The sequence below is a fragment of the Kogia breviceps genome, chromosome 2, assembly GCF_026419965.1.
Source record: "Kogia breviceps isolate mKogBre1 chromosome 2, mKogBre1 haplotype 1, whole genome shotgun sequence".
In the NCBI taxonomy this organism is placed as follows: Eukaryota; Metazoa; Chordata; class Mammalia; order Artiodactyla; family Physeteridae; genus Kogia; species Kogia breviceps.
The window spans coordinates 173,697,328-173,720,512 of record NC_081311.1 but is presented as its reverse complement, the minus strand read 5'-3'; the positions used below and the strand labels follow the sequence as shown (position 1 = coordinate 173,720,512).

The 23,185-nt window shown below is 44.7% G+C and overlaps 2 protein-coding genes and 1 non-coding gene across 6 annotated transcripts in view; 1 reads left to right on the top strand and 2 right to left on the bottom strand.

The window, feature by feature from the left end:
* The first annotated feature begins 1,870 nt into the window (after nucleotides 1-1,870).
* On the top strand, nucleotides 1,871-9,400 carry FZD5 (frizzled class receptor 5). The gene is made up of 2 exons (XM_059051408.2): nucleotides 1,871-2,485; nucleotides 2,771-9,400. Exon 2 carries the CDS (start codon nucleotides 3,023-3,025, stop codon nucleotides 4,784-4,786), a length of 1,764 nt encoding a protein of 587 aa, XP_058907391.1. The 5' UTR covers nucleotides 1,871-2,485; nucleotides 2,771-3,022; the 3' UTR covers nucleotides 4,787-9,400.
* Nucleotides 9,401-14,106: 4,706 nt separating this feature from the next.
* CCNYL1 (cyclin Y like 1) overlaps nucleotides 14,107-23,185 on the bottom strand; it is a 36,347-nt gene continuing 27,268 nt past the window's right edge. For 3 of the 4 annotated variants that reach the window (XM_059051422.2, XM_067026696.1, XM_067026697.1), the window contains 3 exons: nucleotides 22,241-22,407; nucleotides 18,862-19,024; nucleotides 14,107-17,286 (listed from right to left, as the gene is read on the bottom strand). In XM_059051422.2, coding sequence (XP_058907405.1) covers nucleotides 17,170-17,286; nucleotides 18,862-19,024; nucleotides 22,241-22,407 — 447 coding nt within the window. In that variant the 3' untranslated portion in view covers nucleotides 14,107-17,169. The remainder of the gene's footprint in view (nucleotides 17,287-18,861; nucleotides 19,025-22,240; nucleotides 22,408-23,185) is intronic. The other variant, XM_059051432.2, reaches the window with a different exon arrangement.
* LOC131751764 (U6 spliceosomal RNA) lies at nucleotides 15,945-16,051 on the bottom strand. The gene has a single exon (XR_009334321.1). It is a non-coding gene; the product is annotated as a U6 spliceosomal RNA (small nuclear RNA).

Below are 23,185 nucleotides of genomic sequence, written 5' to 3'. Positions count from 1 at the left end.
TGAGGCAGCCTCTCTTGGCATGTTCACAATCTGTGCATACTTTCCACTGAGGGTTTCCCTTTCTTTTTGATTGCTATTCCACAGCTTTTCAACTCCCACTACTTTCAGCCCTGGGATGTTTGCCGACACTGAGTGCCAAGTAGTTCCCAGAAAACAAAAAAATAACAAGCACCTGTAGAATCCCAGGGAATGAAAGAGGTAAAGTACATTTTAAACATATTTATTAACAGTTTTGATGTTTGTGAAGCGATTTATATTTCTTTTAACTTTGAGGCGGGGATTAATACACATATTCCTCATTATTTTTCACAAAGTCTTGTTGATAAGCAGGAGGAAGAGGGCTATTCTGTCTCCCAGGGGCAATTTTGTCTCCCAGTCTGTGTAAGTGGGATCCAGGACACAAGAACGACTCAGCCCTAAAGTGCGGTCCTGAGTCCCTCAAGAACTCAGGCCCTCCTGCCTTTTTTCCGCCTTCTTCCCAGTGGAAGGAAGGGGTGGGGGGAGCAGGAAACAATTCAAACCCTCTTTGTAAGCGTGTGAATGAATTTCAAGAATGCTAAACACCTCAGTCTTCCAACCTAATTACAACATGTAGAAAAGAGGCATTTTTTTGGACATTTAAAACTTGCAGCATAATAACCCATCTGGAGAGCGCCACAGTGCGTCCCAGTGGTCGAGGCGCCCAGCAGGTCTTCGCGCGGGCTCCCGCCGCTCCGTGCGCCCCGGATCCCCGGCGGCGCGCGGCTGCGCGGCTAAGCTGCGGGTAGCCCCGGGGGGGCCGGCCCCTGCCCATCACAGGGCCCGGAGCCAGTGTTGGTTTTCTCTGCGGGCGACTTCGAACTGCCTGGATTTTTAACCCGATAAACTGATAAAGGACTAACATGTCTGGAGTCTTCCAAAGACAGAAAGAAAATCACTTTCTTGTCGCAACAGTAAGATTTTGTTACGAAATGCAAAAGTAAAGGTTAAATAAAGCCTGGGAGATAACCGGTCGCATATGGGGGGAGGGGGGAGGAGGTGGTAAAAATTGTGGATGTCGCGTCCCAACTATCTCGGTTCGAATCCCAGGTTTGCCATTTGAGAGCCTACTCTGTGCTTGGCGCTCGGAATACCGCGCTGAACAAGATTATCTAGGTTGTGGCTTTCTTGGGGGAACTATCATTAGCTCGGTTGCCTTGGTATGCTTCTAAACTCTGTTTCTTCACCTATAAGGAGTGCCTGCCTCATAGAATTGTTGCAAGGATCTGAGACATCCTGTATTAAGATGAGAACGATTAACGCGCTGTCTGACACACAGTAGGGGCTCAGTAAGCATTTGTACTTCTCTTAATTTGAGCTCACCTGGTGAGGGCAGCGCAGAGAGGAGACAGGTGCCACAGTCAAGAATGATTCTTTGAGCAGTTCTTCTAAACAAGCGCTGGACTCTAAGGATGCTTAGTTGCAGATAGGAGACCTGGTAGGTGCCCTGGAAGCTAGGGTTCGTAAGCTAGAACATTACGGGATAGTGAGGCCCGCACCAGTGGGAGCCAGCAGAGAACTCAGCAGGGACTTCTAGCTAGGGTTTCCCGCTCCGGGTCTCAAGAAGGCGTGATTAGCATTCGCCCCGCCCCCATAGCTTCCCGGACGGCGATTGGCCCACGCTCCTCGGCTGCCAGCTCCAGGCGGGGCCGGAGGGCGCCAGGGGAGAGGCCGAGCCCGCGGGGCAGTGGGCGGGGACGCGCGGAGAGCGTGGCGGGGCGGCCCACCAACCGAGCCCCAGCGCGAAGGGGCGGGGCCTGGGCGGAGCCTCCCGGCGGGCATTAGAAGCAGGTGACCCAGGCTGGGCGGGAGAGGCCAGTCAGCCCGAGGCAGTGACTCCACTGCGGCCAGCGCCGCCGCCGCCGCCGCCGCCGCGCGCAGTTCAATACCCGCCGGAGGTGGGCCAAAGGGTGCTAGAGCGCGGGGGAGGAGCGGAGCCCGGCGCGTCCCGGGAGAACCGCCACCGCCCCCAGGAGTCCGCTGGAGAGCGGATCCCCCTGCAGGGGAGGAGGAGAGCGGCGGGCGGGACGCGGCGGCGGGCGCGCACCATGCAGTCCCGGCGGGGCCAGCGCTGGCTGCTCGCCGTGCTGTGAGGCGGTGGGATCCCCCGGTCGCCGCACACAGCCTTCCTCTTGCCCAGGTGCTGCCAGGCGCGCTCGCCTTCGTCCGGCTCCCGGACTCTGGTGGAACGCACGACCTGCCCCCCGTCCTGCCCCGCCCGGATCATGCGAGGGGCCCCGGAGGAGGTGAGGGCGAATGACCGGTCTGCGGCGACCTCGTTCAGGGGGCGACTCCCTCTCTGAGACGCCCCCACCTGCTGCCATGTGCTGCCTCCTCGGGTACCCAGCCTATCGCCAAACTTTCCCGATGCCAGCCTGTCTCTGAGTCGCGTTTCTGAGCGAAGCGTCCCAGAGACGGAGGGCCCAGGCTGGCTACGGACTATCTGCTTCTCTCGGGATCCTCAGAGGTGAGAGCCCGCGCCTTCCCCTTCTCCCCGTTCTTTTCCCGGTCCTCTGCCCTTTTCCCGGGGGCTGAGCGATCTGACCTTGGGGTACAGGCTGGCAGGCCCCGCGAGAAGGGAGGCGGGGTGAGGGGCGGGGAGTCTGTAGTTTGGTTCCAGGAGGTGGAGGGGAGGGGAGGGAGAGAGGTTAACTTAAGAGTTTTGGAGACCGCTTGCGGGGATTGTGCCGTTGACGCCCCTCTAATTGGGAGTGGTTGCAATTTTTCTTCTCCCCCACCTTCTTTTTTAAAGAGTACTTTCCTTGGAATCGGAGCCCTAACCGTCCCTCCCCAGCCTATCCAGCGAAGAGCTGAGCGCTCCCTGCGGAGGCAGCGCCCTCCCGAAACAGTTTATCTTTGGACGGATTTCTTTAAAAGAAAAAGAAACCAACAGGTTGCCAGTCCCGGCGCCACACAAGTCGGCGGAGAGGGAAGCCGGATCCCGGTTTTCCCTGCCTGAGCTGGCCCCGCGCTGGCGGCGGGAGACGAGGGGAAGGAGGGGGCTATGGCTCGGCCTGACCCGTCCGCGCCGCCTTCGCTGCTGCTGCTGCTCCTAGCGCAGCTGGCGGGCCGGGCGGCGGCCGCCTCCAAGGCCCCAGTATGCCAGGAAATCACAGTGCCCATGTGCCGCGGCATCGGCTACAACCTGACGCACATGCCCAACCAGTTCAACCACGACACGCAGGACGAGGCGGGTCTGGAGGTGCACCAGTTCTGGCCGCTGGTGGAGATCCACTGCTCTCCGGACCTGCGTTTCTTCCTGTGCTCCATGTACACGCCCATCTGCCTGCCCGACTACCACAAGCCGCTGCCGCCCTGCCGCTCGGTGTGCGAGCGCGCCAAGGCCGGCTGCTCGCCGCTCATGCGCCAGTATGGCTTTGCCTGGCCGGAACGCATGAGCTGCGACCGCCTCCCGGTGCTGGGCCGCGACGCCGAGGTCCTTTGCATGGATTACAACCGCAGCGAGGCCACCACGGCGCCCCCCAGGCCCTTCCCGGCCAAGCCCACCCTCTCAGGCCTGCCGGGGTCGCCGGCCTCGGGGAGCGACTGCGCCGCCGGGGGCCCGTCGGTGTGCAAGTGCCGCGAGCCCTTCGTGCCCATTCTCAAGGAGTCGCACCCGCTTTACAACAAGGTGAGGACAGGCCAGGTACCCAACTGCGCGGTGCCCTGCTACCAGCCGTCCTTCAGCCCCGACGAGCGCACGTTCGCCACCTTCTGGATCGGCCTGTGGTCTGTACTGTGCTTCATCTCCACCTCCACCACGGTGGCCACCTTCTTAATAGACATGGAACGCTTCCGCTACCCTGAGCGCCCCATCATCTTCCTGTCAGCCTGCTACCTGTGCGTGTCTCTGGGCTTCCTGGTGCGCCTGGTCGTGGGCCATGCCAGCGTCGCCTGCAGCCGCGAGCACAGCCACATCCACTACGAGACAACGGGCCCTGCGCTGTGCACTGTCGTCTTCCTGCTGGTCTACTTCTTTGGCATGGCCAGCTCCATCTGGTGGGTCATCCTGTCGCTCACCTGGTTCTTGGCGGCTGGCATGAAGTGGGGCAACGAGGCCATTGCAGGCTATGCGCAGTACTTCCACCTGGCCGCGTGGCTCATCCCCAGTGTCAAGTCCATCACTGCGCTGGCACTGAGCTCCGTGGACGGGGACCCGGTGGCAGGCATCTGCTACGTGGGGAACCAGAACCTGAACTCGCTGCGCGGCTTCGTGCTGGGCCCGCTGGTGCTCTACCTGCTGGTGGGCACGCTCTTCCTCCTGGCGGGCTTCGTGTCGCTCTTCCGCATCCGCAGCGTCATCAAGCAGGGCGGCACCAAGACGGACAAGCTGGAGAAGCTCATGATCCGCATCGGCATCTTCACGCTGCTCTACACTGTGCCAGCCAGCATCGTGGTGGCCTGCTACCTGTACGAACAGCACTATCGCGAGAGCTGGGAGGCTGCGCTCACGTGCGCGTGCCCCGGCCCGGACTCTGGCCAGCCGCGCGCCAAGCCCGAGTACTGGGTGCTCATGCTTAAGTACTTCATGTGCCTTGTGGTGGGCATCACGTCGGGCGTTTGGATTTGGTCCGGCAAGACTGTGGAGTCGTGGCGGCGCTTCACCAGCCGCTGCTGCTGCCGCCCGCGGCGGGGCCACAAGAGCGGCGGCGCCACGGCCGCCGGGGACTACGCCGAGGCGAGCGCAGCGCTCACGGGCAGGACCGCGCCGCCGGGCCCCGCCGCCGCCGCCGCCTACCACAAGCAGGTGTCCCTGTCGCACGTGTAGGAGGAGGCCGAGGCCGAGGGACCGGGGCCGGGGCCGGGAGTCGAGGGAGGGAGGTTGTTTTGTTTGGTAGCTTTGCCAAGGTCACTTCCGTTTACCTTCTTGGTGCTGATGCCCCCTCCCGGGGCAACTTGGAGAGAGGGGAAAGGAACCGTTTCAAGGGGAGTACCTGTCCCAGGACTTCTCAGAGGGGCTCAGCTCACGTCTGTTCTATCTTACTGCCTTTTCAAGAGGAACCCTGTTTTTAATTTATATGTAGTTTTCTTAATTTTTAACTTTGTTGCATTTTGGCAACAAAATTTACCTTTGCTTTGGGGGCTTTACAATCCTAAAGTTGGCATTATAATGAAGTTCCACTTGGTTCAGGTTTCTTTGAACTGTGTGGTCAAAATTGGGAAAATATATTTCCTATACTTCTGTCTTTAAAAATAATGTGAACAGTGAAAGTTGCTGTGACTGGGAAGTTGTTCCGTGTGCTTTTCCAGGTGGTTTCTCCTTCCACTGCTTAAAGTGTCCAAGACGCTTTAAGGTGAGCTGCTTGTCCCTGTGTATAGTTCCTAAGTTAGGGGACACCCTAAGTCATACCAAGGAGGGGGAGCAGAACGTGGTTAGGGCCTCCGGAAAGTGACAAGGTTAGGCGATGTTTAGAGATTCTAATGTGTCCGTCCTAGCTTCGTTTAGCAAGCTTCGGTTTCTTTTCTGTAGTAACTGTAATCATTCTCATTCTTAACAGTGCCAGCTTTGCTTGAATAAGTTAGAGGTAGCATTGCAGTGTGCGGAATAAATATTTGGAAGAGTGCGAACCTAAGGGATGGTGAATGGTTGAACTTGAATTCTAGACTGTTCAGATGGCAGCTTTGTGCCCGAGGAGTGGGTGGTTCTTTTTTTTATTTTTAACATCTTTATAGTGGCTGGTTCTTAATAGTCTTTGGTGATCCCACTTTTTTAAACTTGTGTTACAATTTTGGTAAAAATAAACCCACTTCCTTCTTCTGGAAGGACTTAGCGATAGTGCTGAAGGGGGGGCTCCTTTTTACATTTAAGGACTAAAATGGATATAACTCCTGTAATTAAGTAAATTTCCAACACCTCTCTTATCTGCTCCACCCCCATCCCACCTCCTTTATCATGTTAAACAGTCTTTTTGCTTTTCTTATTCCTCCTGTCCTGGAGAGCTGTGATTAGAAACCACACCCACCCTTGAATGAAGTGCTTGAGAACGGGGGGGAGGGAGGCTGGCTACCTGTGAACAAACACTGGCAGAGATGAGGGAAAATAAGTGTCCCTGGACTTTGGACTAGATTACAGCCAGATATTCCAAAAGCATCGAGACACTGCTCTCTGCGGCCTCCGAAAACAAATGAGACCCATAACACCCTTGCATAAGCTTTTAAAACATGGATCAGTGTAGCAAAAGGAAAGCTGTTCCTCCCCCCCACCCCCCCCCCCCCGCCCACCACTCACCTCAATATATTTTTCTCTTCCTCCTCTTCTGAGAAAGCCTATATAGTGATGAGCACACACTTTACTGTTAGAGAATTCTGTTTGCTTTTCTAATCTGTTGAACCATTCCCTCATTTATATATGAAAGCTTATGTATTGATGAACACACACGTACACACACCAAGCACACATACTTTACTGTTAAAAATTCTGTTTGCTTTCCTACTCTATTTAACCATTCATTCAAGAAGAGTGTGAGGCCGTTACTGGGGGAAGGGGCTGACAGTGCATTGGCCAGCAGAATACCAGTGACCAGGACTGAGTGGGGACTAAATTTAAGAAGCTAAAATGGCAAAAACAATTAAAATTTGGGGATGTCTCCCTAGAAAAACAAGTGTAGGGATTTGCGCTTCATTTATACCAAAGTTGGAAAAGTCAGATTTAAGCCCAGGTCAGTTTTTACATTATGGATATTAAGTAAACAAGTGTATAGTTTCCATAGTGGATTTAAGCACTTTGCTGGTGGAAAGAAGCCTGGTGTTATCGTTCTCATGGACTTTCAAAAGCTGTTCACGTTTATAAAAGTGCACTGCTCTTACACACTCATCCTCTGAATCAAATTTCAGTATATTGGACAAAACCTTGTACACAGAGCTACAGAACTTTTTGCACTTCTAATTCCTCTACTTGTTCAGAAGCTTCTTAGAACCTGGAAATAAATCCCCTGCCTGAGGGCCAGTTCCTCTCTTGTTTTTCAAATGAGGAACTTTCTGATCACCTTGACCTCTTCCCTCAGTTAACACGTCTTCCCAGAATGTACACAGATTATTTTGCTGCCGTTAGGTCATTGTGCCTAATTTGGGTTTTTCCTCTTTTTTTTTTTTTTTTGTGGAGGAGTGTAAAGCTGATGTAGAATGTATCTAAACGTTGTGGGATGATGTGGTTGAAGTGATTTAATTCTTCCTTTGAAAACAACTGTTTTTCATTTTGGCAACGTACCAAACCTAAAAAGAACAACCAATTTACTTAAAAAAAACAAAAAAGAGAGACAGTTAAGACACAGGATACTAAGCCAAGGAGAGGCAATACAGGTAATGCATTTGGAGGTCTAGGTCCAGGCCAACTCTCAGAGCTGCCTCTGTTTTCAGCCTCTGTTCTCACCGCTGCTCTCCCCCTCCCTCCCCTCAAAGATGAAGCCCACCTGCTTCCCTCAAGTCTTACCTCAGCCACCCCTCCCGATACCCAGGGCAGAGAAGCCCATCTATTTATGGTTGCCCCCTATTTCCATCTCATATACTGTTTTCTTCTGATGTTTATTTTTATTAGGCAAACAATCCATACTCATGAAAACAGTTATAAAATGGAAGGTTGTGGGTTGGTTTAGCAACTTCTTCACAGCCAGCTCTGTGATTTTTAGGGAGGATTTAAGGCCCAGTTTAGTTTCACAGGTACAGCTTTTGGGCTGTCCCTTTCATGGTTCAACTGTATGCAACGTCTCCCATCATAGATTAGGGGGGTAAAGGTTTAGAAGGAACTAATATGTGACCTCGCAGTAAATCAGTTGACAAGACTTAGGAAGTCGTTTTAATTTATTAACCTCACACTTTGAAGTTGTCTAAACTGGCTGAAAATAGGTATTCTTGGTGCCTTATTGGTTTATCCTTGCAAACCTTTGTCATGTTTTCTCGTAGTCATTTCCAGTGATAAGCCTGTGTGTGTGTTGTGTGTAATTGTGAGTAATGTACAAGCTTAAATAATGTGCTGACAGCACTGTTTCCAAGTTGGTATTCATTAGGCCGTTTCCTCCTGGGCTAGGGCTGCACTAATCCTGACACCGGCTGCCAGGAGAAAGCCTCATGGATCCCACACTGCACCTTAATAACAGCATCCGTGACCTGCAGCCTCAAGTGCAGAATGGGAACCCCAGAGCTAGGAAATGTAGTTGTATATTTTAATGAACTGCTACCCCTGCCAAAGAGGCTACCTTCACTTTTGTGCTCTACAGAAAGACCAAGGGGGGTAGGAGGGACAAAGCTTTGAAGAATTGCTTTCTAACACCGAATGTGGCCAACGGGACAGAGAACATCACAAATCTAGGCAGGTGTGAGGTACAGTGGCTGAGGATTTCCTGCTCCTCCCGCATGCCCTTTCTTGCCTCCAAAGTCCAATCAAGTGATCCTGGGAAAGAAATATGCCCGGGTTGAGGAGGGTGGTTTTGAAAGAAAAAGCTACCAAGACATTAAAGCAGGGTAGGCAGGATGAAAGTAACTAAGTAACCTGGCTCAGAACTCTCAAAAGCTTCTAGCAGCTTGATGACAATTACAGGATTTATTTCAGTCTGTGGTACATCATTTGAAGACAATATGACTTCATGTTGTTACAAACTGTATGTATAGTATGTATGTGTTGTGGGTGTGTATATAAATAATATATATTATATATATGAGAGATCTAGTGACTTTTGATACGGGTTTGGTGCAGGTGAATTTATTACTGAGCCAAATGAGGCACATACTGAGTCAGTAGTTCGAGTCCAGGGCATTCGATACTTTTTCTGATTTCCGCGTATGTATAGTGCCTGTCTCATGCGGTATTGTCAGTGTCATGTCAAATCCAGAACTCACAAAGCAGAGCCAGCGATATTTTATTTGTAGACAATCAACTAGAATCTATAAAATTATTACTGGCAGATGATTATAATTCCAGATCCCTAACACTAGCAAAAGGAAACCCAGAGCATCTTGATAAGAAGTTTTCTGTTTTTGTTTTGTTCCTGGAAGTCAGTAGAATAGCAGTTGTCTGTGGTTATATTAGTGTCAAAATACTTAATTTGCTGACCTTATTATTTCAGAAAAAAAAAATTTTATGTATTATATTTGTGGGAAGTTAAAATAATGCTTTGAGATTTTTATCAAATATGGAGAGTAGTTATTTATGAAAAACAAAGAAATGTCTATTTTTGTTTCTTTGTTCCCAATTAATGTAGATAAATTTTAAAGTGCATTAAAGCAATGGTAAAGCAAATAAGATGCTGTACAAGTATTTTTCTCATGCTTTTATGGCGAGACACTGTTTTCTAAGAGTATCTGAAGGAGGTATGTGCATTCTAACTTCATGATCAGATTTCTCAGATGTACTTTGAATATAAGTGGCAATGTTTTTATTGATAATAAAACCAAGGAAATTCCAATCACCAGAAGGAGAACTAATGAAAACATGTTTTACCTGAATATACTTCATAGGTTTCTCCTGCTGATCCTGTGATTGTTTCATGATTCACTTGAAGAAATGAAGGAAAATACACATAAGAACAGAGACATTGCCTGAGATTGTGTTCTATTTTATCAACCCTCCATCTATACTCTGTACTGAAGCGATTTGGATAGAAGTGCTGCTCTTGCGTGTGTCTGGTTCGCAGTCAGAAACTCCCAAAACTTTATCATTCAGCAGTTAGATCCACAACTTTGTATTAAGGTCTAAATACAAGTCAGGGGACCCAGATAAGATGCTATATGGTTCTCCCTCTGTATTTGTGGGTAATTGGTTCCAGTAGGCTCCCTCCCCCAGTGCCGCCCCATGCCAAAATCCATGGATGCTCAAGTCGCTTATATAAAATGGTGCAGTATTTTTGCATATAACCTACGCACAATCCTCTCATCTTCCCCCGCACCTTCCTTTATACTTTAAGTCATGTCTAGATTACTTATAATACCAAGTACAAATCCTAAGTAAGTAGTTGTAAATATAATGCAAATGGTTGGTGGTGTGCAGCAAATTCAAGTTTTGCTTTCTGTAACTTTCTGAAATTATTTTCCCTAAATATTTTCAGTCCATGTTTGTTTGAATCCACTGATGCAGAACCTGTGGATACGGAGGGCCAACTGTAAATTGATTTAGCGTCGGCACTTCCCTGACAATCTGGACAGATGCTTAGTAAACCTGAGCTAATTAATTTAGCATCAGAGGGAGTACTATGAGCATTGTTAGATTGGTACATGTTAGGGCATTTGGGAGAACAGAAAATACAGCAGTTGAGCTGGATCCTGGTGCAAGATCCACTGTGCCTTACCCGTACAGGTCTCTAGTTGGCACATCTTCCCAACGCTTTCTCATTGTTCATTCCCCCCGGTGGAAAAGGGGGGCACTGTTGGACTTAGGAAGCTAGAGAAATAGGTAATAATGCTTCTTTTAGTGATTTGGTTACAGAGCTCTTAGGTGCCACAGAATGAGAGGAAGTAGAATGGTTCTGTGCATAGATTTGGGAGCTAGACTGATTAGGGATTCAACTCCCAGCTCCATCATTCATGGGCTGTTGATCCTGAACAAATTACTTAAGATCTTAGTACTTCATTTGTGTACTTCATCTTAGTACTTTCTCATCTGTGAAAGGGGGATAATGATAGTACTTATACGTTAGGGTTGAGAGGATCTAAAAGATTAAATCAGGTTAAGGTAAGTAAAACGAGGAGGAAGCAGCCATTCGGGCGTGGAACGGAAAGGGAATTGAAAGACTAGGTTTCAAATTTGTGTCTGCATAAGAATCATTTGGGGTTCCGATTAGAAATGTAGATTGATTCCCAGGCTTCAGCTCCAGGAATTGAGATTAATTGGGGATCCAAGAATTAGGTCTTTTTGTTCTGTTTTAGTAAACTTTTAGAATTATTTTAGGTTTACAGAAAAGTTGCAAAGACATATCCATTTTGCCCTAATATTAACATGTTATCATAGCACATTTGTTAAACTAAGAAGTCAACATTAACACACTACTGTTAACTCCAGACTTCATTTGGATTTCACCAGATTTTCCACTGATGTTCTTTAATATCTGTTCTAGGATTCCACATTGCATTTAGAGAAGCTTCATTTCTTACAGGGACTTTCAGCCCACGAGAGGCAGGTGGTCTGGAGACCACATCTTGAGAAACACTAGGACATGTCAAGGGCTGAGGAAGGTCACATTGCTCCATCCTCACCACCATCCTGGTGGTGGGGGGTGGTTGGATAAAGAAATTTGAAGAGTTGGGATGGAATCCTCTCCCTTAGATGAGAAGGGGTTACCTTAAGAAGTGAGGCATCTATTCCTAATGCCAGATGAAATGAGTTTTGGAGTTTGGAAGGTGGGGTTGCTGCCTAGCCTGAGGAGAAACATCTAGGGTTGTGGGCAGATCAGGGGAGTGAGTGCAGCAAATTGGGAACAACTACTTTGTGGGAACACAGGAGGGCTCAAGTAGTTGATTAAAGGGGATTACAAGGGGCCAGTGAGCCTGTGAGCCATATAAATCCTGTATTTCCTGGAACCTGGTGAAAATGTTTTAGAAATGGGTCATAGCAGTAATAAGCAACATCAAGCACTGCCTCATTGGACAGGAGCAGAAAGTCAAAGGGTGAAGCTGAGCTGACCTTGTTGAGAGCAGTGGGAGGTGGACAGAACACTGCTGCCCTGCGTTTGGAAGAGGCGGTTCCCACGGCGAGGAGATAAAGGGCCACCATCTGGGGAGCTACAAGTAAAGGTCAGTAGAATTGAGAATGGTAAGATGAAGGAATAGATGTTGTAAGAAAAAGCTAGCAGAGTAATTTGAGGTCTTGAAGTAGAGATCAACATATTCTTGAGGACCTTAGGTTCTGAGGCGGTCACTGACTTTCTCTAATCACATTCAAATTACTTAGCTGCCCTCACCGCGGTTACAGTAATCACCTAACCTGTTCCTTTTTTTTTTTTTTTAAAAGAACATTAACCTCTTTTCATTTGACTCTGGATTTCTAATTTCTATACTACTTCACTTTACTGGTTCTTTCTGCATGTCAGAGATCCTAAGCCATAAACTGGTATCCATAACATTTGTTTCACATGAAGTTCATGTTCTCTCATCTGCCAAACCCATTTAAAATTTAAAGTGGAAATTGCCTCAGAAGCCAAACAGGTTGCACCTGTGTACAAGGAACCAGGTGTCTCTGAAGGGCTCCTAGATCTTTTGTATTCTTGCTGGCATGGTGTCAGGCTGACCAGGTTGCTAAGTGGCTAACAGTTAAGATTTCAGGTGATCTAATCCTTAACTTGACTGATAGATGCCGGGTGTAATCTACAGATTCTGCAGAGAAGTTAGCACTTACCCCTGGGAGAGCCCCTACCAGCTGTCAAGTGCTTTACCAAATAGCTCTATACTCAAGAATGAGGCTTCTGGGTGAGGGAACAGTCGTAGCCATTTTACATGTGGTTAGAGAGAAGGCTTGGGTGATGAAAGATTTTAGCTAACCTACACGCTACAGGTAAACATTTCCAAAAACATTGCATAACCTGAATACAGAGTGAATTGTTTTCCAGTAAATACTGGCTTCAGCATTTTTCAAAAATCAAGGAATGGTATATTTTATAGAATGGGAAAACTAAGAAATGAAACTTGACCTGTTGTAAAACTAGGATTTAGTGCTGTTGAATTTCAATAATGGTTATACAGGGTACATTAGGGGTAAATGTGAAAGAATAGGGTCATGATGCAATCTGATACAGGGTGGAAAAATTTTCTCTTAACCAGAAACACTGGGCCCTAAGAAGTTGTCTTAGGGTCAACCATATGAATTTAGCATACAAAGACAGCAATTTAATTTGGTTCAAACATACATTTCAAACCTTTGTCTTTTCCTTGTAAAGAATAAAGTTCCGTTCACGGTATACCAGGGTTAGAATTGCACAGATGTCAGTATTCCAATAGAGAAAAAAAAAATTTTTTTTTAAGTGAAAAAATAAAATTTGAGTTCAGGTAGTCAGATATTCTTTTACAGTCTTACTGCTTTAGGGAACAAACCCTTCCTAGGTATAAAATCCTGGGAAAAAAATGCCATAGTTGCCACCCTATTAGTAACTAGTTTCCATGCCCTGTATTTGTCGGAGAACCTACTTTCAGTGATGTTTAAATTTTTACCTTAAGTTGCCTCAATTTCCCATTTATTAAAATGGCTGTATTGCCTCTAGAATTAAAGCTGAAGGGAAAAAACAATTTTTAGCGATTCTCCTTATTCTACCAACTTGTTCTTGAAGTTACAGTCATGTCCAATGTTCCTACCCCCTATTTTTTTTTTTTTAAACCTTCGACCACTCGCGATATGTCAGCATTTCTGCTTAGTAACTGGCATATTACTACGTGGTGCAAACTACTGATATAAACAGTGACTTGTGATAGATTTTTTTCCCTTCTGTACTAAATCCGATCATTTCTCCTAATCAGCAACTTAACAAGAACAAAGTTAAAGATCTGACCTTAGGGAGGTAATTAAGGTGGATGAAAACACGGCAATACTATTCAGGACTGATGGAATATTGCTCAAGTGCAGTGGCTAGGGTCTAAAAGAAACTTTAGAGATCTGGTATGTTTCCAACTGAATGTAAGTGAAATAGCACGTTAAAGTCAAACTACGTGGCTTGTTTAAAAGTCATCCTCTTAACAGCAACCACAATTCTACTGCTTCCTGTTCTTCCATTCTTTCCTGTTCAATTGCTTGAAACCCTCAAACAACTCAAGTTCTGATTCTCCAGTATTCCTAATTCCTTTCTCTGTATTTACCTACTTGTATCTTGCAATGTGCGTTTGCATCTTGGCACCATCACAATTCAACAATGCCATCTAAGGCGTTATGCCAGTGAGCACTGTAGCCAGTGATTTGAAGTGTACTAGATTATCTTCAGGTTGAAAGGAGCGAAAGCTGAAGAAATAAATGACTACATCTTAACTAAAGGCAGGGATCAAAACAACTTATGGTTAGTTTGAAAATGCTTTAAGGCCCGACTATCAGAGCTGATTGAAAACATTTGAGTTAGGCCGAGTTGTAATGTTATGTGAATAGTGAGAAGTGTTACAAACACAGTAGCCATATATTTTAATTAAAATAGAGTTTATTAGCTTTTCTTTTAATATAAACATGAGGAAGAAAAACCACATAAGTTGTAGCATTCTTTTCAAAATAAAACTGCAATCAGTACTTGAATCTCCAAACTCCATAAACAATATTTTTTGAGGTGGTAGATTGTAATATTTTATATACCATAATTTATCATTTATGTCTCTGTCCTTTAAAAATGATGGAACCTGCAGCACTCAATATAATGTGAAGCCTTGCTATAAAGAGAGAAATTATTTCTGGCCCAGAAATGCTTTGTTTACAGGCAAAATTCCTAGCATTACATCTGAGAAGGTAGGAGGAGAAAAATTTCACATAGTTGAGAACACTTTTTTAAAAAATATTTCAAGTTTAGGTGACATCGTTACCAATCTCCTAAAAGACTGATTACTGGACCTCCCTGCCTTTTAAATAAAGCCTGAGGTAAGGGTTCCTAAGGTGTATACGTTTCCTCTTAAATAGCAGAACTTGAAGTGAGACACCTACAGCCAGGTTAACACGTAGGACAGAAAAGCTGTTTCATATCACTTACTCTCCTATCACTACTATTAGGGTCCAGTTCCTTTCAGTTTATTACATGTGAATTAACACTTGTTGTTCATAATTCCTTTACCAAATCTAGAAAAAAGAAACTTAGGTGATCAAGCAGGTAAGCAGCCCAGCCTTGCAAAGGACTATTTTAGAAAGAGGAGAGCAGGTCTATGAAGATACAAGGTATCCCCTTAAGTCCTAGTGCAATTTTAAGCTTTGACAGTTACAGAAGTATAAATGCCTCAAACTTACATCATTTGAAAGTTTAATTAAATTTCCTCTAAACTCATTTTTTTAAACATCTTTATTGGAGTATAATATTGCTTTACAGTGGTGTGTTAGTTTCTGCTTTGTAACAAAGTGAATCAGCTATACATATACATATATCTCCATATCTCCTCCCTCTTGCGTCTCCCTCCCACCCTCCCTATTCTACCCCTCTAGGTGGTCAGAGCACCCAGCTATCTCCCTGTGCTATGCAGCTGCTTCCCACTAGCTATCTATTTTACATTTGGTAGTGTATATATGCCCATGCCACTCTCTTCGTCCCAGCTTATCCCTACCCCTCCCCGTGTTCTCAAGGCCATTCTCTATGTCTGCATCTTTATTCCTGTCCTGCCCCTAGGTTCTTCAGAACCTTTCTTCTTCTTTTTTTTTTTTTTAGATTCCATATATATGTTAGCATACAGTATTTGTATTTCTCTGACTTACTTCACTCTGTATGACCTCACTACAACTAACTCAATTTCATTTCTTTTTATGACGGAGTAATATTCCATTGTATATATGTGCCGTATCTTTTTTTTTTTCCAGTACGCGGGCCTCTCACTGTTGTGGTGTACAGGCTCCGGACGCGCAGGCTCAGCGGCCATGGCTCACGGGCCCAGCCGCTCCACTGCTTGTAGGATCCTCCCGGACCGGGGGCATGAACCCGCGTCCCCTGCATTGGCAGGCAGACTCTCAACCACTGCGCCACCAGGGAAGCCCTGTGCCGTATCTTCTTTATCCATTCATCTGTCAGTGGACACTTAGGTTGCTTCCATGTCCTGGCTATTGTAAATAGAGCTGCAATGAACATTGTGGTACATGACTCTTTTTGCATTATGGTTTTCTCAGGGTATATGCCCAGTAGTGGGATTGCTGGGTCATATGGTAGTTCTATTTGCTGTTTTTTAAGAAACCTCCATACTGTTCTCCATAGTGGCTGTATCAATTTACATTCCCACCAACAGTGCAAGAGGGTTCCCTTTTCTCCACATCCTCTCCGGCATTTATAGTTTGTAGATTTTTTTTTTTTAATATGGAACGCTTCACGAATTTGCGTGTCATCCTTGCGCATGGGCCGTGCTAATCTTCTCTGTATCGTTCCAATTTTATTATATGTGCTGCCGAAGCAAGCACGTTTGTAGATTTTTTGATGATGGCCATTCTGACCTTAAGCTCTTAATTTTAATTTTTTTGTTTCAGCCCATTGTTTGCTATCCTCAAGAGGGGCTGAAACAAAATATTAATATTAAAAGCTTAATGTTTAAAATTTACAAAACTAAATGAGTTTAGAAGAAATTCAATTAAACTTTCAAGTGATGTTTTGCCAGTCTGTAGCATTTATACTTCTGCAACGGGTGTTCTGGAGTATCCAAGCACACTATATTAAAGCTTGAAACTGCACTAAGACTTTTGGGACACCTTCTATTTCATTACCGGCTTGTTAATTACTGGACCACCATGTTGGCTGGAATTATGAAAATATCCTTTAATACAAGTATTTAACAAAGAGGAAAATCATCACAAAATCAGAAGCACCATTATAGTTAACAAGAAATGCGGCAGGGACCCAATAGAAGTAAATAACCTACTTTCTCTGTTTATGATCCCAAACATGCTAATATGCTATTAAGTACTGCCTGCAAAGAATTTGGATGACAAGTGTCACTCAGCAGCTTTTTGGTTTAAATTGATTGCCAATAATGACTAGCAGCTTCAATGATACAGTAGGGAGGAAGAACCCTTCAAAACCTAACGATGCTACAACAGTCTGTTCCTAAGTTTGGCTTTATGAGTTGTTAGGAGTCACATTTTTTAATGGTAATACTGCACTGATTCTAAAGGAATATGCAGCAGTATGGGACAGTGAGGCAAGAAAAACAGGAAAAACGTAAAAGTTATATAATTAGTGTCTTTAAAGTCTAAAAATTTTAACTATTAATTAAAAATCCTCACATAGTTCACAGCTATCGGCCTACATAGTAAGCAGGTATCTGTGCGTGGATTGGGAGCTTTTAGCTTTGGAGTGGTTTTTGTAACTCTGTTTACATTAAAAAGGACAGAAGAGTGTGTTACATTGACGAGGTCCCGTTCTTTCCTACGGGCATAATCTTCGCTTGTCCATGAGTCTCTTGAATTCAATGTCTTTCTTTAAGGTGAAAATACTAACTTTGCTGGTTTCTGAGCAGGAGAGGTGATATTTCTCCAGTCCTTGTTACGATGGGTGTATGATGTTACAACCCCTCACTTCTCCCTTAAGAGAGGATGGCATTGGAGCGCTGAATACCAATGAAGTTATCAGCGCTGAAAGACCTTCTCATAGCAGCTCTACACAAGTCTTTGTATTTGTCTTCACACAATCTGGAAATGGCCTAGGAAAGTCAATCAGGTAGAACATAGGTACAATTAGGGGGAAAAAAATGTTCAGGCCTTAAAAAAAACAAAAAAAGCATCATTGATAAGCCACACATCTACGTTCATTTAGATAGTTCATAGTTACTGCTACTTTGGATAGCTGATATCTACACTGACTGACAATTCCCTAAGGTAATAACCTTTAAGGGCTATGATTAGATTGCTGGGGCAAGGGGTAACTTGCCCTGATAACTTAGAGTTACTTAAAAATTGGGTTCCTAATGATAGGCTCCTAATAGCAATATCATCTGTTACCTACACACTTGGTCCTTAAATGTAATGGACATACACTTGGGCAAAATCAGTGTTTACCCAGCTATTCAACTTCTATTCAATTTTCATTAGTTATTACATACTCTAAGAAAATTTTAATGAGACAGGTATGTGAAGGTAGGAGAGGTCTAATGACTGAAGAGCTGAAAGGTGCTATTTCACTTGCACATAAATTATGGTAGAAAAACATCTTATTCTAAAGTACCACCAAGGTACCACAGAAAGTATCAATTTTAAATGTGTTCATTTCAGTTGTGAATTTTGCTGTATACCCACCAAAAATCATAAGCCATAAATATTACTTTGTTCCATGTACGTTACCATTTACATTAAAAACTCATGTACTTTCTACATCCAGTATCTGAACCCACATTATACCTTCCAAGTATAGGTCTCCAATAGCCACCAATCCTTTGTCTAATAAACTCATGGGACTGAACTGTGATACACACACACATGCAAACACACACACACACACACACACACACACACACACACACACACACGAACTGCAAGCTGAGTAAAAAAACAGTTAAGAGGGACTTCCCTGGTGGCGCAGTGGTTAAGAATCTGCCTGCCAATGCAGGGGACACGGGCTTGAGCCCTGGTCCGGGAAGATCCCACATGCCGAGGAGCAACTAAGCCCATGCGCCACAGCTACTGAGCCTGTGCTCTAGAGCCCGTGCTCTGCAACAAGGGCAGCCACTGCAATGAGAATCCCGCGCACCGCAATGACGAGTAGACCCCGCTCGCCACAGCTAGAGAAAGCCCGCGTGCAGCAGCGAAGACCCAATGCAGCCATAAATAAATAAATAAATTTATTTATTTATTTAAAAAAATCAAGACAGTAGAAATAGTCCAAAACATCAATTATTTAAAAAAAAAAAAAAAAAAAGACAGTTAAGAGCGTTAAGTAGATTATGTAGGTACATATGATTAGGGATACAATTTTAAGAAATTATTCATGTATGGTTATATGTAAGTGTAGAGGTTCAAATGGAAAACCATTAAGAACAGATTAAATATGATTTAAAGTATTCTGAATTATGGTTACAGAAGAGACAATTTTTTTTTTATTATAATGTGAGATCCCTGTATAAACCATAAAAGACGCAGGAAATATGATGCCAACGGGTTAATAAGCTCTTCAAACTGTTAACAGCTTTCCATTTTCTTAATCACTGCTTAATATATTTTAGCTACAGATGTGGCTTCTGGTGGCTGACAGAAAACCCCAGTTAGTGATTTCACAGCCTTACCTCTAAGTTCTGTGCTCTTTCTTTGCTAAGAGGAGTGAATAGAAAACTCAGGTTGTTGTCATCTGCTAAGGAGCGAAGGTCAAAGTAGTATTTGGCATACACACTGGCGGGAACATTAATATTAAACTGAAGTAGCTCCAGGAAGTGCCTTTCCATCTCATTCCTGGTGGAGGAGAAGACAAAACCAACACAGGACAATTTTAGTCGACTGGGCTATCATCAAAAATACCATCCTGAGCTACTAGGATGGCTCTAAATGTTCTTTTGAAACAAATAACTGCTACCCAGCTGGATTAATACCCTAATGTTCAAACAAGGTACAGCTATTTGCGGTCCTTTCTGCATCCCAGCACTTTGAGTTTGGGACAAGGGGGAAGAGGTTATGGCCCTCTTATGCACTCATGCTGCTGACTCAGGGGCTCATTCTTCAGACTTCCATTAGTGCAGCTGTACGATTCATGCTCCACACTCACTCACAAGGCCCCGCTATAGTGATCAGATGAAAGGAATGATGTATGCTGTTTATTAGCTCTGAAGAACTTGCAGACATTTTCACCGGGCTGATGACAGGAAGGGGCTTATTGAAGTAGAGAGGAGCCAACAAAAGGAGTGGGCACATCACCACGGCAACAAATGGATCCATCGGGAGCCACTGCTATTATCTCTGAGGGGGGAAAACTCTTGAGGCAACAAGGATTCATCTCAAGTAAATAAATAAATAAGCCACACCCCCCTCGGTGCATGGGGCTGTGTCAAAGGGCATAATGCAAGTTTCTGTTCACCTTAACCTTACTAGGGTGAGTTGCCTTCACCATGGCAGGACAGGATGCACTTTTTAAGCTTAGGAAGGCAGTAAGATTATGTCTCAGCTAGACTAAACCCACTTTAAGATATGACCTCCGATGGAGCAGTTGTTTCCCCCGGTGTTAGGAGAGCAGCCCAGCATGTTCAGACTACCGCCCCTTGCCAGGACAGACTGCACACGCCCACAGGGGGCGAGTTCAATGGAGTGGGAAAGCAGGGTGTTGGGAGCAGGCTTCTGCTCCATGACCATATCCAGCCATTTGCTTGCCAAATGTTTAAGTAAATAAATATAAAATTAGAGTAAATCTTACCACTTTTCACAGCAATCACTTTAGAGAGTTGATTATATAAAAAGGATAAATACCCAAACAAACATGCGAGTGGCTTATTTTACAATACATTTGGTTTCTTGGTTTTAAAGTGTTACTATTTTATCCATTGGATAAATCAACAGATGCTCCGTGTTCTCCTGTATGGAGAGCAGAGTATGAGCAGAGATGAGGTTTCTCATTTGTTGAACTTCAAACCTAACTGAACCTACTTCCAAAATTAATTTCCTGTTCATACGGCCAGAAGTCTATAGAAATGTAAATCAGATAATGTTTTGATAATCAGCTAATCAGGACTTAATTTACTACAGGAATAAATGCACTTCACTATCCCTTTTATATTTTCTCCACTAATACATTTTAATTGTGTGGAAATACAGTACTTCATAGGATTAACATGTCTATTAATAGAGTTTTAATTACTGAAGAAAAGCATTATGCCTACAGAATATGCATCTTCTGTGTTTTTTGTTGTTTTTTAAATGGCTAGATGGCTGAAGACCATACCATTTACAGGCGCAGCAAATTTTCTGAACGGCAGCTGCTCAGTTTAACTTACTCTTTTGAAGGGAAATATATATTTAACAAGACACATAGATGTTAGAAAGTTGTAAGGAAAAGCTGATAGACAGCAATTTTTCAATTCAGACTCAAATTACAAATAGTAGTCAACAGCAGAGGGATGAAACAAATGTGTATTCAACACTCTGTTGTAATGCTTTCCAACTTCCAAAGATCATAAACAAAAGCAGCCTGTTATAAACATAGCTCCTGGTGATTCTCTGTTCTACACAGAAAAGCGTTGTTTAGAATTAGTTTCTTCATAGCTGGACACTGCCGCCAATGCTCCTGGGCTCACATCTATGAACACCCACACATTTCCCTGCATGTTCTCTGACGTTGTACCTGGAACCAGAGCCCCAGTCAGCTCAGTTGCAGATTCTGAGAAAATTTCAGCTGCCATCATGGCAGGGATGGTGTTCACGATTACAAATTTTCCTTCCTTCAAGGGACCAGTTTAAAGACTGATGATAGTGTTGGTCAACGTCACTTTAGTTTCTGCAACTTCCAAAAGTACTTCTATTCATTTCAAATTCATTAGCTGCTCTCACACTGTTTGCTAAGATTGCTACCAGCAATATCACCATGACCACCTGGTTTACATTATCACCAAAGTGGACATTTTCACCAAAAGCCACTTTGACAGCTACTGACAACAGTCACTAGTCCCTTCTCTTAGTCACAACTTTCCTCGCTTCAGCTGTAAATATGCACTTTGGTAATTCTGAATTATCTAGAGTAAGGGGCAAAGGTAACAAAAACAAACTCTTGCCCCTGCCTGCCACCTTGATCGGCCTCTGCTGTCCAGTATAACCAAGAGGTGTCCTTTCACATTTTCCTGAATGCCACCCACAAAGGCACTTTCACTGTCAAGCGGGCGGGCGCTTCCTGCTGCAAGTATTCCTCTCTGGCTCACCCTGCTTCCCATCCCTGGGGCCCTTCACCAGAGCCAGACTGGAAGCCTGGTGTTTCACGCCAGTGTGAGCGTGCCATCAGGGAGGAGAACCTGCCTAGTTAACTTAAGGCCCCACAAAGTGCCGCTGTGTTTGCTGAGTGCCCTGGGTGAGGCCCCAGTGATGCTTTCCGGACTACCTGAGAGGCAGGCGTTTCCTAACTCAGCAGACTTTAGGGGAGGAGACAGGAACACAGGGATCTGAAACCTTTATATGTGGCTACCTGTACATCATAGTTTCTGTAACAACAGAACCTCAGATAAAAAGGAGAAAAAGACCAGCAAAAGCAAATACACAATGTGTGACTCAGGCTGAAATTGTAACCTGTCAGTAGTCTAGAGGCCACTTGCTTCAAAGACCAGGCATGTGCCCCTTAAAAATGGACGGGACCTGGTAGACAGCTTTAAGAAAGCTGTGAAGTTACTTACTGTACCGTGTTGTTCTGCTAGTGAGCTTGTAAAATGTTTGGCAAAAACCACCAGAAAAATAATTTCAGTCTATCAAGCAGAATATTACAACAATAACACATCAAGACCTACCAATTAATGAGGGGAAATACAAATTGTTATACTACAGCTAGATAGAAAGAAGTCTGTAATTTTATGTCTATTTCAGCTCTCTACACAATGTAACCTTTCTTAAAATGTAACATTTCTTAAAATGTAAACTTTATGGGAGCAAATGAGGTATTGGAAAATGGTTAGAAAGTTCACCATAACCTTACAAACTCACATGTCCTCAACTGTAATGTCCTTGAGGATCTGGCAGTAGTCCACATTCCATACAGCCTGATCGTCCCAAACCTTGGAGGCAAGAAGAATGGCTCCCAAAACAATTCTTTTCCAGTTAGTGGGGCAAATGTCGATCTCAGCATAAGTTAAAAGCCTTTCTAAGTAAACCTGCAAAAGTAGAGCACTGATCTTTGATTTTAGTTCAGTTTAAGTGCTGTGATAAGAATTGTTAGGAATGACAGATTTCATCTCTTTTTGACACGCCTTTTATTCCTAGGTTCTACAAAGACTTTGCTCAGCCAAGCCAAGGCCAGAGGCCAGGTCACAGTTGTAAGTCAGATATTTCTGTTAGTCTGATATTTCTACTCTGCCCGTGTGAATTTCCAACCCAATTTTGGTCACAGGAATGAAAGGACGTCTCAGCAAAGGGCATTCTAAAGACACGCATTGTATTATTATTACCTACCCACTTGTAAAGGGCAGCACATACAGCCCAGTGTCGATTTCAACTGTTCAGTAATGCTTGAGTGCCTACCACGTGCAATGTACCTACCAGACTGGTGGTGGCTGCATGGCGATTTTACATAATGCTTGAGTGTGTAAAATTGTGGTAAGACTGAGCAACATCTTTATCTTCTCTTCTGAGTAACCAGTCCTTCCGTGGCACGAACTTGAAGATAAAAACTGGTGGTCAAGAGAGCCTCCCAGTGGCTGCTGTGTGGCGCAGCAGGACAGGCAGTACAAAGGGGCTTTACAACTGTCAAGTATTCCCATATTTTAGTGCCTTTTTAAGGAACACACATGCATACAAAGGGCAGTCCTTTTCATATCCCCTATTTTTCGCATCTCCATTATCATTTCATTATTCATTTCTGTCTTACATAATCTGCAGCTTAGTCAATTATTTTGGTTTTAAGGTGGGAAGAGCTGCCTGTGTCTGTATCCC

Excerpts from the sequence above, each read along its gene's own strand:
- FZD5 (XM_059051408.2), top strand. The coding sequence starts at position 3,023 with ATGGCTCGGCCTGACCCGTCCGCGCCGCCTTCGCTGCTGCTGCTGCTC.